Source organism: Strongylocentrotus purpuratus, unplaced genomic scaffold (genome assembly GCF_000002235.5).
Source record: "Strongylocentrotus purpuratus isolate Spur 01 unplaced genomic scaffold, Spur_5.0 spur5_scaffold_9, whole genome shotgun sequence".
Taxonomy (NCBI): Eukaryota; Metazoa; Echinodermata; class Echinoidea; order Camarodonta; family Strongylocentrotidae; genus Strongylocentrotus; species Strongylocentrotus purpuratus.
In genome coordinates, this window is record NW_022145615.1 from 7,129,152 (window position 1) to 7,141,358 (window position 12,207).

At 39.6% G+C, this 12,207-nt stretch overlaps 2 protein-coding genes across 2 annotated transcripts; one reads left to right on the top strand and one right to left on the bottom strand.

Annotated features, from left to right (window-relative positions):
* Positions 1 to 774: 774 nt before the first annotated feature.
* Positions 775 to 10,031, bottom strand: LOC585737 (trans-L-3-hydroxyproline dehydratase). The gene is given in 8 exon segments (XM_030976710.1): positions 775 to 1,109; positions 1,777 to 2,061; positions 8,840 to 8,846; positions 9,551 to 9,668; positions 9,671 to 9,787; positions 9,790 to 9,873; positions 9,876 to 9,923; positions 9,926 to 10,031. Coding segments are annotated over 8 exon segments (975 nt in total). The 5' UTR covers positions 9,978 to 10,031; the 3' UTR covers positions 775 to 845.
* LOC100890412 lies at positions 2,869 to 6,153 on the top strand. Its single transcript, XM_011664797.2, has 4 exons — positions 2,869 to 3,198; positions 3,960 to 4,190; positions 4,587 to 4,824; positions 5,812 to 6,153. Exons 2-3 carry the CDS (start codon positions 3,988 to 3,990, stop codon positions 4,726 to 4,728), a joined length of 345 nt encoding a protein of 114 aa, XP_011663099.2. The 5' UTR covers positions 2,869 to 3,198; positions 3,960 to 3,987; the 3' UTR covers positions 4,729 to 4,824; positions 5,812 to 6,153.
* Positions 10,032 to 12,207: the final 2,176 nt, after the last annotated feature.

Here is a 12,207-nt window from a genome sequence, read left to right on the forward strand (position 1 = left end):
CAGTAATAAAATAATAATTTTTTGAATGAAATTCAACAACTTATCTTACATTGTTGTGTACATTTTTGTCATGTTCCAAAGCAGGTTTGAATTCTAGTACATGTTACTAGTAGATACAAAAAAGACATTCTCACAAGAGCTTACAACATTTACACTACAAATAAAATGATAGCTGCCAACCAAATGAAAGTGTAATTGCAACAACTGAATACTTAGCCAAACAGGGAAATCAAGCTGGTCATCATGATCAATAAGATCACCCAAAACTATAGTACTGACGCCATTAGTAATACAGTATACCGGTAACAATTATTATTCATTGTCCTTTCCTCTCACCTATGAACTCTGACCCCATGACATAAAGTCATTCTTCCATAATGGCTGGCCTAGAGATTACTTAGTTTACCAGATGTTACTTTCTCAACTTGTCACCATCTTCACAAATCAGTATTATGTTCTCTAGATTCAAGTGGCCCTTTCCAGCTACCTCAACGGCAAAGCAGTATGATTTTTTTTTATTTTTCTTCAATTTTTTTGACCCTCCGACAGGCCATTTTATTTAAAATCAATCTCTGTATAACATATTTAAATACATGTACAAATGAATATCATATCATACTTCAGAATAAGATATACATAGGGCCTAATGAATATCAACCTTAATGAGCGCAGCATATTGATATTAATATTGTATAATTATACAGAACAAAGATTAAAAAAAACAAAAAACAAAAAACGATGCAACATCATGAATGAAAATGATTTGGAAAATTCAACAAATTAATACTAAACGAAGGAGCATGAAAATGGTTCTTTGCACTCAGTGAACTTTGACCTATGACCCCTCAGTGTACCAGAAATCCCTTTCCCAACAGGTCATCGTCTTCACAAATGAAAGTACTCTGTCCTAGGAAGTGGCCCTTCCCAGACACCTCGACCACAACAGCCTCAAAGTCACCAACCTTGGTCCTTTCCGCTGCTTTCCCTGTGAACTTTGACCCCGTGACCCCAGCCCTGAAGGTTCTAGTCTGGTTCAAGTCTATCAGTCCTTTGTGAACTTGAAGAGCGATGCGGGCAGTGACCCCTGACCCGGTGGGGCTTCTGTCAATCTGGTATGAAAAGTAAAGGGGTCTTGAAAAATAAGCTATAGAAAGCAAAAACATGATCTATTAAAAATGTCAAGTACACAAACCCAGAGTCTGCTTTGTTGAAAGCAACCTGTGTGGAAATATCACATTTAAAATATTTGTTGAACACTTCAAACTTTATTGTAAATCTAGTGATGAGAAAAAGAAAATTTATTCTAAATCTAGTGATAAGAAAAAGAAAAATTGTGTAGGTGGTACCATGGTATGGCAGGGGCGGATCCAGGAATTTGTTGCTGGGGGGGCACGCCTCTGTTTTTCAATACATTTTGGGCGAATTTAGGGCTGATTTTAACATATTTTTTTTTGGCTGGGGGGGGGGGGGTGGTAAAAAGGGGGCACGTGCCCTGGATCCGCCACTGTATGGAATACATTGTAAAATCTATTTACATTGGCAATAATTGCAGATTCTAGGGATATTCATACTATATTTTGTAAATTACAAAGGAACTAACAAAAGAATCTTTTTCACATAATAACTGTGAGTTGATACAACATTTACTTCAGTGACTTTGCTCCCGTTAGGAATTTTGGATAGTGTAGGAAATTGAAAACACTGCAATTGTCAAGAGGGCAACTTTGATGCATTATATGTTTTGCGATTAAAAGGGCTAATCTTAATTCCAATTACCTGAGCATCTGCAAAGACACAGACGTTGGTCGTGGGCTCCTCGCTCCATCCATCTGCCCCATCTGTAACGATAGTCCCATAGAGGAAGGCAAGATCTGGACTGTCCGGATGCTCGAGGACCACCGCTTCTCTGGTTGCCTTGGAAACGGCCGTTGCAGCCTCCTGGATGCTCCGTACCGAGGATTTACCGAGCTCTAGCCCAAGCTGATCAGCAGAGACCAATGCATAGAAGGCCCCGCCATAGCTGATGTCGAGCGTTACTTCACCGAAACTTGGTACCTGCACCTTCACATCTGGGGTTCAGAATCGATCAATGCGAGAGAGAGAGAGAAAGAGAGAGAGAGAGAGAGAAAAAAAAAAGGGAGAAAAAACGCAAGATGATCTTCAGCCTCTAACCATGAATTGACAGCAATATACGTTGCATAATATGTTGTTTGTTTGTTTGCTTGATTGATTTTATTTCTGTGTTCAAATAATAAAAAAAGGTTATACATTTTTACATAAGTTTTACATACTTAGCGAATCATGTCTAATAATATTATACAATAACTTTAATACAAAGCATACAAACAAGTATAACAGATATTTGTATATATTTTTCATTGAACTATTATAACAAGTATTTTTATAGATCTATAAAATAAAAAAAAAAATTAATGGAGAGAAGAAAAAAAAGGGATTAACAAACTCAACCCTGTGCTCACATCTTTGTATCATTTCTAGTACTTGACTTTAAAAAATTTGTATCACTCTCGGCCCCAATAGACAGATTTTTGTCTGTTTATTTTGGGGTAGAATCAATTTTCAAGCTTTTTTGATATAGGGTCTATGGGCCCTTTAAACCAGTGTTGCAAAAAAAAAATACAAATGTATAGGGTCTAGACTATACATGTTTTGTTTAAGAGAGTTTTTAACATACATTTATAATATGAAAATTAAACAAAAAACTCGCATTTTGGCATCTAAATTTAGTTTATGGGGATGAACTCGGGATGAACTATAAAAGTCAGAAGTGACGTCAGAGGGGAAATGGAAAACAACAACAAAGATCTGCTTTCGCGCTCGACGCTCGCATAAAAAGTTCGTGTGACATTTATAACCATATAGAGTAGGTCCATGTGTCGCAGCGTAATTTAACTCATAAGTTTTCCTGCTAAATTGCTGAGATTTATAATTGTAATCGGCACCGACATGGCTTTAGTTTATAGGTATCCAAGGGATGATAGTTCAGAGTCTGACAGTGAAATATGGTCAGGTTCCGAAGACGAAGAGTCGGATGATGCAGATCTCAGAGAGATAGCTGCTGCCGCAGCTGCAGGCACTATTCAGCCATATCAATATGAGCCGCTAGCCCCTGAAACGCCTGTTCTGGAGGAGGGAGCTAAAGCAGACCTGGACAAAAGATTGGGAAAACAACAACTGGTAAGTTTGAAAATGATTGCAAGTGTTGGAATTTTCTTAAATTTTATCTAAAGTGTCTTTTTTGCTCGTAGCAAGAAGTAGGGAGCAGCTTTCTCGAGTATGAGTGCTAGCGATCGGGGCGGGGCGCGGCGGACACCCGGTAAGACGTGGCCTCGTCCAGTGACATGCACTGCTGCCTTTTTGGATACAGCTTCTTCTTCTTCTTCTTCTTCCTCCGCTCTATCGGAGATCAGCAGCTACCAGGGTACTGCAGTTTGTCATAGCAGGCAGGATTGTCAAGTCAGGTAGAAGTAGCTCAGAAAGCTACGGGTGTAATTGGGGGGGGGGGGGGGGGGGGGGGCGTCTAGGCCTAATATTACGGTACTAATTATTACTATAATTAAGTAAAATGCGTAGCGTTGTCCCTCGCTCACCTACTTTTAGTTACTCAACCCCCACCTTCACCATTTATTACCAGCCCCAATTACTCCCCCTTCCAATCCATCCATTTATTTATTACATGATGTAGACTAGATCACTTCAGTTCTGAATCTGAATGAACATTCAGTGGATTTGAAAGAGTTGGAGGATCGAGTCAGGGAGGCAGTTGATGATGACCAATATTAAATGCAATAATTTGTTATTATTCAAAGACTTTGCACAGTTGTTTGTAACTTTTGAATAATATTTCTTTAAGAATTATAAAAGAAAAACATTGATTTGTCTATGCCATGATTTATTAGCATAGTGACATTTTGGTTCATTTTTTAATTTTAATTCAGGTGTTCTTGCAGCGGAGGATGTGAAGCAATGCCGACGGCGAAGGAGTCCGTGTGCTGCAAGGAAGTTGAGAAAGTCATCAAAAAAATGGATAAATTTAAGGAGAACGACAACCTCAAATGCATAACAGAACACCCCGGGTTCAAGACGGTGTGCTTGGACAAGCATGTTCTAGACGTGGCATATTACCAGTACAGGCAGCAGTATGACATCGAGATGTCTGCAAACGATGAGTAAGTTTAGCTTTAGCTATGGAAATGTATACATGTACTACCTACATGTGGTGATGTTAACTTGAATATCAAAAGCAAAAACCCTGAATTTTATTTGAATCTTATAATATGTGGGGATAAAACTCACAAACTGAACTCCTGTAGGCTGTAGACATCCGTTTTATATTTTGTTTTTTCAATACAAACTTTCTGCACTCCAAGTACCATTCATTGTGGAAAGAGGAAAGAATGAAAACAGATTAGCTGCTTACTCCGAGAGTCCGTACCAACTCCTTTGCTGGTATGTCATGCATTTTCCTTTAGTTATTAGGAAGTATCATAATTCTAATGTCCTTATGGTGTTTTTATAGTTTTCTTGAGCTGTCTATCCTTTTTCTTTCCTTTCTCTTTGCACAGGAGATACCGACTTGTGGCTCACCGCCAGCTGGCAAGATGGTGCTGGGAATACCTTGGTCGTCATGTAGGAGTTCCTCTCCCTTCTTGTGCTGTCGTCAAGATTCGTCAGGCATTTCCATCAGCATCAAACAAAAACACCTGATGTTTTTGTTTTGGAACAGTGCGCATGACCTCAACTACGTCTACAGCATATTTCTGTAGAACTGAATGCTACATGTAGATCGAATGAGACTGATTTTTTATGCCTCCGTTACGAAGTAGCCGGAGGCATTATGTTTTCGGGTTGTCCGTCCGTCCGTACGTCCGTACGTACGTACGTCTGTACGTACGTACGTCCCGTTCTCGTGATCGCGTTATCTGAAGAACTGGTTGATGGATTCCTGCCAAACTTTGGTCATGTATGTATCTTGTAGAGCCGATGAACTGATTAGATTTGGGGTTTCGAGGTCAAAGGTCAAAGGTCACAGGGCTCATTATGTATGCAAAACGAGCTCGTGATCGCGTTATCTGAAGAACTGGTTGATGGATTCCTGCCAAACTTTGGTCATGTATGTATCTTATAGAGCCGATGAACTGATTAGATTTTGGGGTCACGAGGTCAAAGGTCAAAGGTCACAGGGCTCATTATGTATGCAAAACGAGCTCGTGATCGCGTTATCTGAAGAACTGGTTGATGGATTCCTGCCAAACTTTGGTCATGTATGTATCTTGTAGAGCCGATGAACTGATTAGATTTTGGGGTTTCGAGGTCAAAGGTCAAAGGTCACAGGGCTCATTATGTATGCAAAACGAGCTCGTGATCGCGTTATCTGAAGAACCGATTGATGGATTGCTGCCAAACTTAGGTCATGTATGTTACTTGCAGAGCCGATGAACTGATTAGATGTAGGGGTCACACGGTCAAAGGTCAAAGGCCACAAGGCACATTATGTATGCAAAAACAGCTCGTGATCGCGTTATCTCAAGAACCGATTGATGGATTCCTGCCAACTTAGGTCATGTATGTTTCTTGCAGAGCCAATGAACTGAGTAGATTCTTGGTTCATAAGGTCAAAGGTCATGGGCTCATTATGTATGCAAAAATAGCTTGTAATCACAATATTTTGAGAACCTGTTAATGGATTACAATTGACTTGAATTCGAAAAATTTCTTCTGTTTTGGTTTGTAAAATGCTCTATGACGGAGGCATCATTTTCGACTGCGCGCAGTCGAAGTTCCATCTAGTTTTGGTCAATGTTCAGTTGTTCTTGTTTCATCATTGATCCTTTCTGCCTGAGATCATGTACAGTACTAAAATGAAATATATCAACACTCCTTTGAAGAAAAACAAATCAAATTGTGTGCCCTTTGAAATTTGTGTAGAGTAGTCAAAAACCAGCCCATTTACCCTGATTTCTGAGTTAGAATTCTCAAGAACAAGACATCAAATTATCCTTCATAAGTTGGGCTACAGTATTGATCCTATTGAAATACCTGTTAAAGTCTGAACCTGAAACAGTTCGAGCTTGAACTAGTGGAACCATGCTTTGTATGACCAATAATTAAAAATAATTTTACCAGTTGCATGAGAGAGCCTGTCCATATAATGCATGAACTCAATGAGATTTGCATCACAACATTTCTTTACTGTTTGAAGTTTAAAGAGAAGGTTGAGTTCTGGGAAGAGGTAAAAAATAATTTGTGAGCGTTATCATTGTTATTATGCAAGGGTGGAAGAACATCAGATTAAACATGTTCCATGAAAAGCATGGCTCTTAAAATGCCTTCATATTCTAAATATGACATAAAATACGTAAAAATCGGGGGGGTAGGTTTTTTTCGCCATGTGCTCGTGTAGTCCCATATACATCATTCTGTGTACAGTGCTTGTAACTTTGCCAAGATTTGGCCAAATTTCTTATCATTTTGATGATTCCAGAACCTTGCAATACACACGAATACTTATATACTAGATGATCAACCTTTTCTGATAGATTCCACACCGTTTCTTTCACATTGCAATCACATGACCAGAACTCAACTTTGTCTTTAATAATAATAATAGGCATTTCTAGATATGGCATGTCTGTGTGTGTGATTGGGGGGTAGGGTAGTTATAGCCAGTTGGTCTAATTCCCAGATTGTCTAACACCACTACAGTTAAGCCCATTTGGTCTATAAATTGTTGTTAGGTCCAATCATCACCTGGGCTAATTTTCCTTTCGTCCGATGACCTAATTGCCACGTTATACCCATTACATCTTATCACAATTTGGTCTATTACCAGTTCGTCTAATCAGATGGACTAAAACTGGAGTTGATAGACCAAGTGCATATTAGACGTAATGGGAAATAGACAAGAGGCATTTCGACCAAATGGTTAATAGATGAACTAGTAGACGAAATGGGATTAGACTATGTGGGATAAATCCAAACGGGCATTCAACTCATATGGGGTTAGGCCAAGTGGTAATTCACCAGGGGGGGGGGGGGGGGGGGGGGGGGGGAGATGTTCAGTAGAGTTGCAGTGTCGTGGTTGCATGTGTGGATGTCCGAGAGTGCACAAAGGTGTGTGTGTGGGTTTGCATGTATGAATGCTTCCTGCGAAATTCGCTTGTTTTTTATCTTTGATAGGAACTTTGTATTATCTAAAAACAATGAAAAACTATATTGGAATTTTATATCAGAAAGCCATTTTGCTGTGTGTAAATCAATGTCTTCTTGATGGCTGTGTCACCTGTGTGTTTGGAAATATGAATGGTTCTAGGGCATTACCACTTGACCCTTATCCTACACAATATCATTAACATGTCCCTCCCCACCCCCCCCCCCCCCCCCCTCACCCTCACCCTGACAGAGCTGCCAACCATTCCGTTTTTGCCGGAATGACTCCGTTTTTCCTCCCAATTACGGTATTACGTTTTTATTCATAAACAAACATGTACCGTACGTCAAACAACTGCCCTAAAATGGTGATTCGATCACAAATTCAATTGAAAACTAATTTATAAAATTTATATAAATAAAATGCCGTTAATACTAAAATAACCACAAAAAAAATTCCTGCTTGTATGGAAAAAAACAGCATGATAAATGAACATTTCTGCATTGGAAGTGTGTCACGCGTGGTTATAAGTTTTGTTTTTATGAATTCCTTTTTTTTGCCATCATGATTCCTTTTTTTGGTCGCACAAGGTTGGCAGCTGCTGCCCTGGTGGCTGAGGTGTGGGGGGGGGGGGGATTGTCCCATTACTGACCTGAATAATTCAATGCAGGTCTGGGAGTCTAATGTAATCTACTGAATCAAATGATTTACAAGAAGTCGCTTTGAGCACCGTACATCATCCATGAAATCACTATCTGAAAGGCACCCTAACCAGGGCATGTGAGTCTCACCTCCCTGCCCTAACAGCAAATTTTTTGTATGTACAGAGTACAGAGGAGTTCTTGCCTGGTATTTTAGTATTTTACACCCTATTCGAAGAAAATAAAAATGTGCTACCATTTCAACGTATATTCCTTCTTAAAGGTAAAGACCAGTATTGGCAACGCCCCAATTTCAAAAAAATGAAATGGAAGCTCTCATTACCAATCATGTGAAAGAATATGTTTTGACTAATACATGATGATAAAAATTTGCCGGGAAACTGCCTACTAATTCATATATTTGGTAAATTTATCTCTCTCATGGTCTGGTGAGAGAGATAGGGTAGTCCCATATACATCTTTCTGTGTATAGTGCTTGTAACTTTACGAAGAATGGGCCAAATTTCTTATCATTTTGATGATTCCAGAACCTTGCAGATGCTAGATGCTAGATGATCAACTTTTCTGATCGATTCCACAACGTTTCTTTCACAATGCAATCGCATGACCATTACTGGTCTTTACCTTTAACTACCCTGAATTGATACCCATATTATGTTCTGAACAAAGGTACCCTTTTCAGTTTTTACACATTTTTGCTTTTTGCTTGTTGATGATGTACAGTCCTCAATGAAATCCCCAGTAGTGTAACTATGGTGAAGCCCCCCCCCCCCCCTTCGGATGATGAAAAAAAAAAAAAAAACAAAAAAAATGAAAGAAAAGGAGAAAAAGAGAGAAAAAAGGGAAAAGGAAAAGGAAGAGAAAAGATGACTGAACCAGCAGCCTTGTAAATTTGCAATGAATTTTCCGAGTAAGACCCGTGCCTTTGCGCCCTCGACGGCTGGACTTAAGCTATGCCACTGGACATCCCCCCCCCCCCACACGGATTACGGAGATACTCATATACGGTCAACCTCGCATAAGTTGAATCTACTGCGACCTATGATATATCTTTGACTAAGATGAAAGTGGACTTATGGGTGAAAAACCACCAGACAATAAAGAGGGGGGGGGGGGGGGATACTTGTGATTACCTTTGACTTATGAAATGGTTTGAAATAGAATTTGTCTATGTGAGTTTGATTTATGCAAGGTTGACTACATATATTTGTGTTTTTCCTTTTTTCAACAATAAAAAAATAAAAAATTAAAAAAATACACTTACAAAGTAACTTAACTTTACTTATATTTTTACACCACAAAGATCCTAAACTTCATTTATACTACATACGGTACACAAAAGCTTGTTTTAGAAAAACAAAATCTTGCTTTGACATGGCCATGGGCAATTTCTTCACATAGAGTCTAGACTACATGTACAATTAGTTCAGATGCAAAAGCATGTTAACAAAATTCACAAGATACTGTTATTTTAACCACACTTTAAAAAGGTCACCACTCAAAAAATGAAGAAGACTAATAAGGATACTTTGTAAGAAATTGACTACAGACTTTAAAAGACTTGTACTGATACTATCATACCCTGAACTGTTTCCACTAGGCATTGTATTGACAATATTTAAAATTTCAGTGACACTGACAATTATTGGTTTAAAAAAGAAGTTTCCGCCACGTAACCCACACTCTAGGAGTCCAGTGCAGAAAAAAGGTAATTTACCTGTCCTAAAAACAAAAGGCAGGAGCACTCAGAAATCTCGTTCTTCCTGAAAACTTTGTTTTGTCGTCATATTCTACAAAACTTCTGACCAATCCGCACGGACATTGAAGATTAACTTGGTCTCTGGCGAAACCGGCTGAACGAGTCCAAAATCCACTGCATATCTGGCCATCGCAATGGTCGCATGACCACACATTGTACTGTAGCCTTCATTGTGCAAGAATAAAGTGGCAAATCTGCCTTGGGGTGGTCCGGTTTCACAAGGAGGGCTCCGTACATGTCAAAGTGGCCCCTTGGTTCAAGCATGAGAGCTTTTCGAAGGGGTCCAAGTTGTCGCGTACATACGAGCGCTTTGCCAATATCGTGTCCCCACGATTTGGGGGTAGCCAGAGATGATAATCCGCAACGGCTCACCACCGGTGTGCATTTCTATCGTTTTATGCAGAACGAGCGTTTGTGCACGGCCACCGTGATATCTGACATTGTGTAATAGACCTAGTTCTTTAGAATGCAAGATAAAGAATCTATATTAATGTGGGATCTCAGTTCTGTTTATATTATAAAAATTAGAGTATAGAAGAATAGAACTAGCAGCAGCTACGTGCTACACAAACTGTACAAATCCTTGCCTTGCGACCACCTGTACTTTATGCAACGTGCAACGCTTGTGCGCGCGCACGTTGTTGACATGACTATGAAAAGCCATTTCGGCACGATCCCTGCCGGTTTTCAATTAACGTTCACTGACGTTCTCTTGGCTGTTCTTAACCAAGAAAGGAAAAAGAACAAACACAGTGCAGTAGAAAATCATTTCCAAATGGCCAATGTTAAAAAAATATTTATTCTCTATGCCAAGAAACATTTATTTCTTTTACTTGTCAATGCTACACTTTACTATACTACGGCTATCCATACCTCAATGGGGCGTGGCGACAAACGCGAGGGTCATAAAGGGCGTGTGATACGAAGTGTTAGATCGACGGTTTTGTGATTTGTTTTGCAGGTGTTTTGTTCGTTCCCTATACAAAACATAGGCCGGCTTACTAACATACTCAAATGTATGCATACTTTTTAAACAAAGGTTGTTATTGACGACACGAAAGCGTTCTCGAGGTTTGCCTGACATATCAACAAGTTATGCATGCAGACTGGTTATAGAATAACTCGTCCCATGGTCCCCAGAAAAGAAACATCCATACATTTGAAAATGTTAGTAAAACCGGTCTATTAAATAAATCAAGCTAACCTTGTACGCTGTATGCATATTATAATTCTCCTGTAGGTACAGATTTTGTTTAATAACCTATAAAATAGGACTGAAATAATTGAGACTAAATTACGTCCTCTTCTACTCAGGGGCGTCGCTAGACCTATTTCAGTTGGGGGGGGGGGGGGTAAGGGGGTGTACTGGCCAACGATTACCGACAAAACTAGCCACAAATTACCGACAAATTTAAATTCAACAAATTAATGTTACAAATTTAACCCTATAAAGTAAGTATAAAACCGGGGCCGAAGGCTAAATTGTTTTTCCTAGGTATTATCTATAGTTGGTACTTGCGTATGCGCAAATGTTCGTTTTCCTCGACGACATAAATATCCGAATTATTTCGTCAACTGGAGGGGCGGTAGTGAGCAAGCGAATCACTTACAGAGCGCGCTCCTTGGCCGGGGGGGGGGGGGGGGGGGTGAAAGGCCTCCAGCGCGAAGCTTAGACGTTTCATTAAATTATTAGAAAAGGAAGACGATTTGTTGTACCGTACGTTCTCGACTCTTATTTCTAGTCTGAATTCAGTTTCCCCATCCCGCGCATAGCGCGGAAACTTAGACTTTCATTAAATTATTAGAGAAAGTAGACGATTCTTTGTACCGTTCTCAACTCTTAATCCCGTGTTTGAATGAAGTTTCCCCTCCCACGCAAAGTTTGGACGTCTCATTAAATTATTTTAGAAAGAAGACGATTTGTTAAACCGTTCTCTACTCTTAACCCAATTGCCTGAATTCAGTTTTTCCCAGGCTATGACGTTTCATTGAGACTATGAGAAAAAGCATACGATTTGTTGTACTGTTCTATAGACTCTCAATCCTTATCCGAATTAAGTTCTCCCCCTCATTAAATTATGAGAGAAATAAGACGATTCGTTGTACCGTTCGCGAATCTTAACCCTAATAAAATTGTCTGAATTCAGTTTCCTCCCTCCCGCGCGAAGCGCGGGAACTTTGACATTTCCTTAAATTAATAGAGAAAGAAGACGATTCGCTGTACCGTTCGCGACTCTTAACCCTAATAAATTTGATTGAATTCAGTTTCAGCTTAGACGTTTCCCTGATTATTAGAGGAGGAAGACGATTCGTTGTACCGTTCTCGACTCTTAATCCTTGTCCAAATGAAGTTTCCCCTTCCCGCGCGAAGCGCGGAAGCTTTGGCGTTTCATCTTAATATTAGAGAAAGCAAACGTTTCGTATTACTGTTAACGACTCTTAATCCTTGTCCGAATTCAGTTTCCCCTCCCGCGCGAAGCGCGGAAGCTAAGACGTTTCCTTATTAGAGAAAAAAGACGACTTGTTGTACCGTTATCAACTCTTTATCCTTGTCCAAATGAAGTTTCCCCCTTCTGCGCGAAGCGCGGAAGCTTTGGCGTTTCATCTTAATATTA

Coding starts and splice junctions, on each gene's coding strand:
- LOC100890412 (XM_011664797.2), top strand. CDS start 3,988: ATGCCGACGGCGAAGGAGTCCGTGTGCTGCAAGGAAGTTGAGAAAGTC. Junction 4,191..4,586: donor GAGATGTCTGCAAACGATGA/GTAAGTTTAGCT, acceptor CTCTTTGCACAG/GAGATACCGACTTGTGGCTC.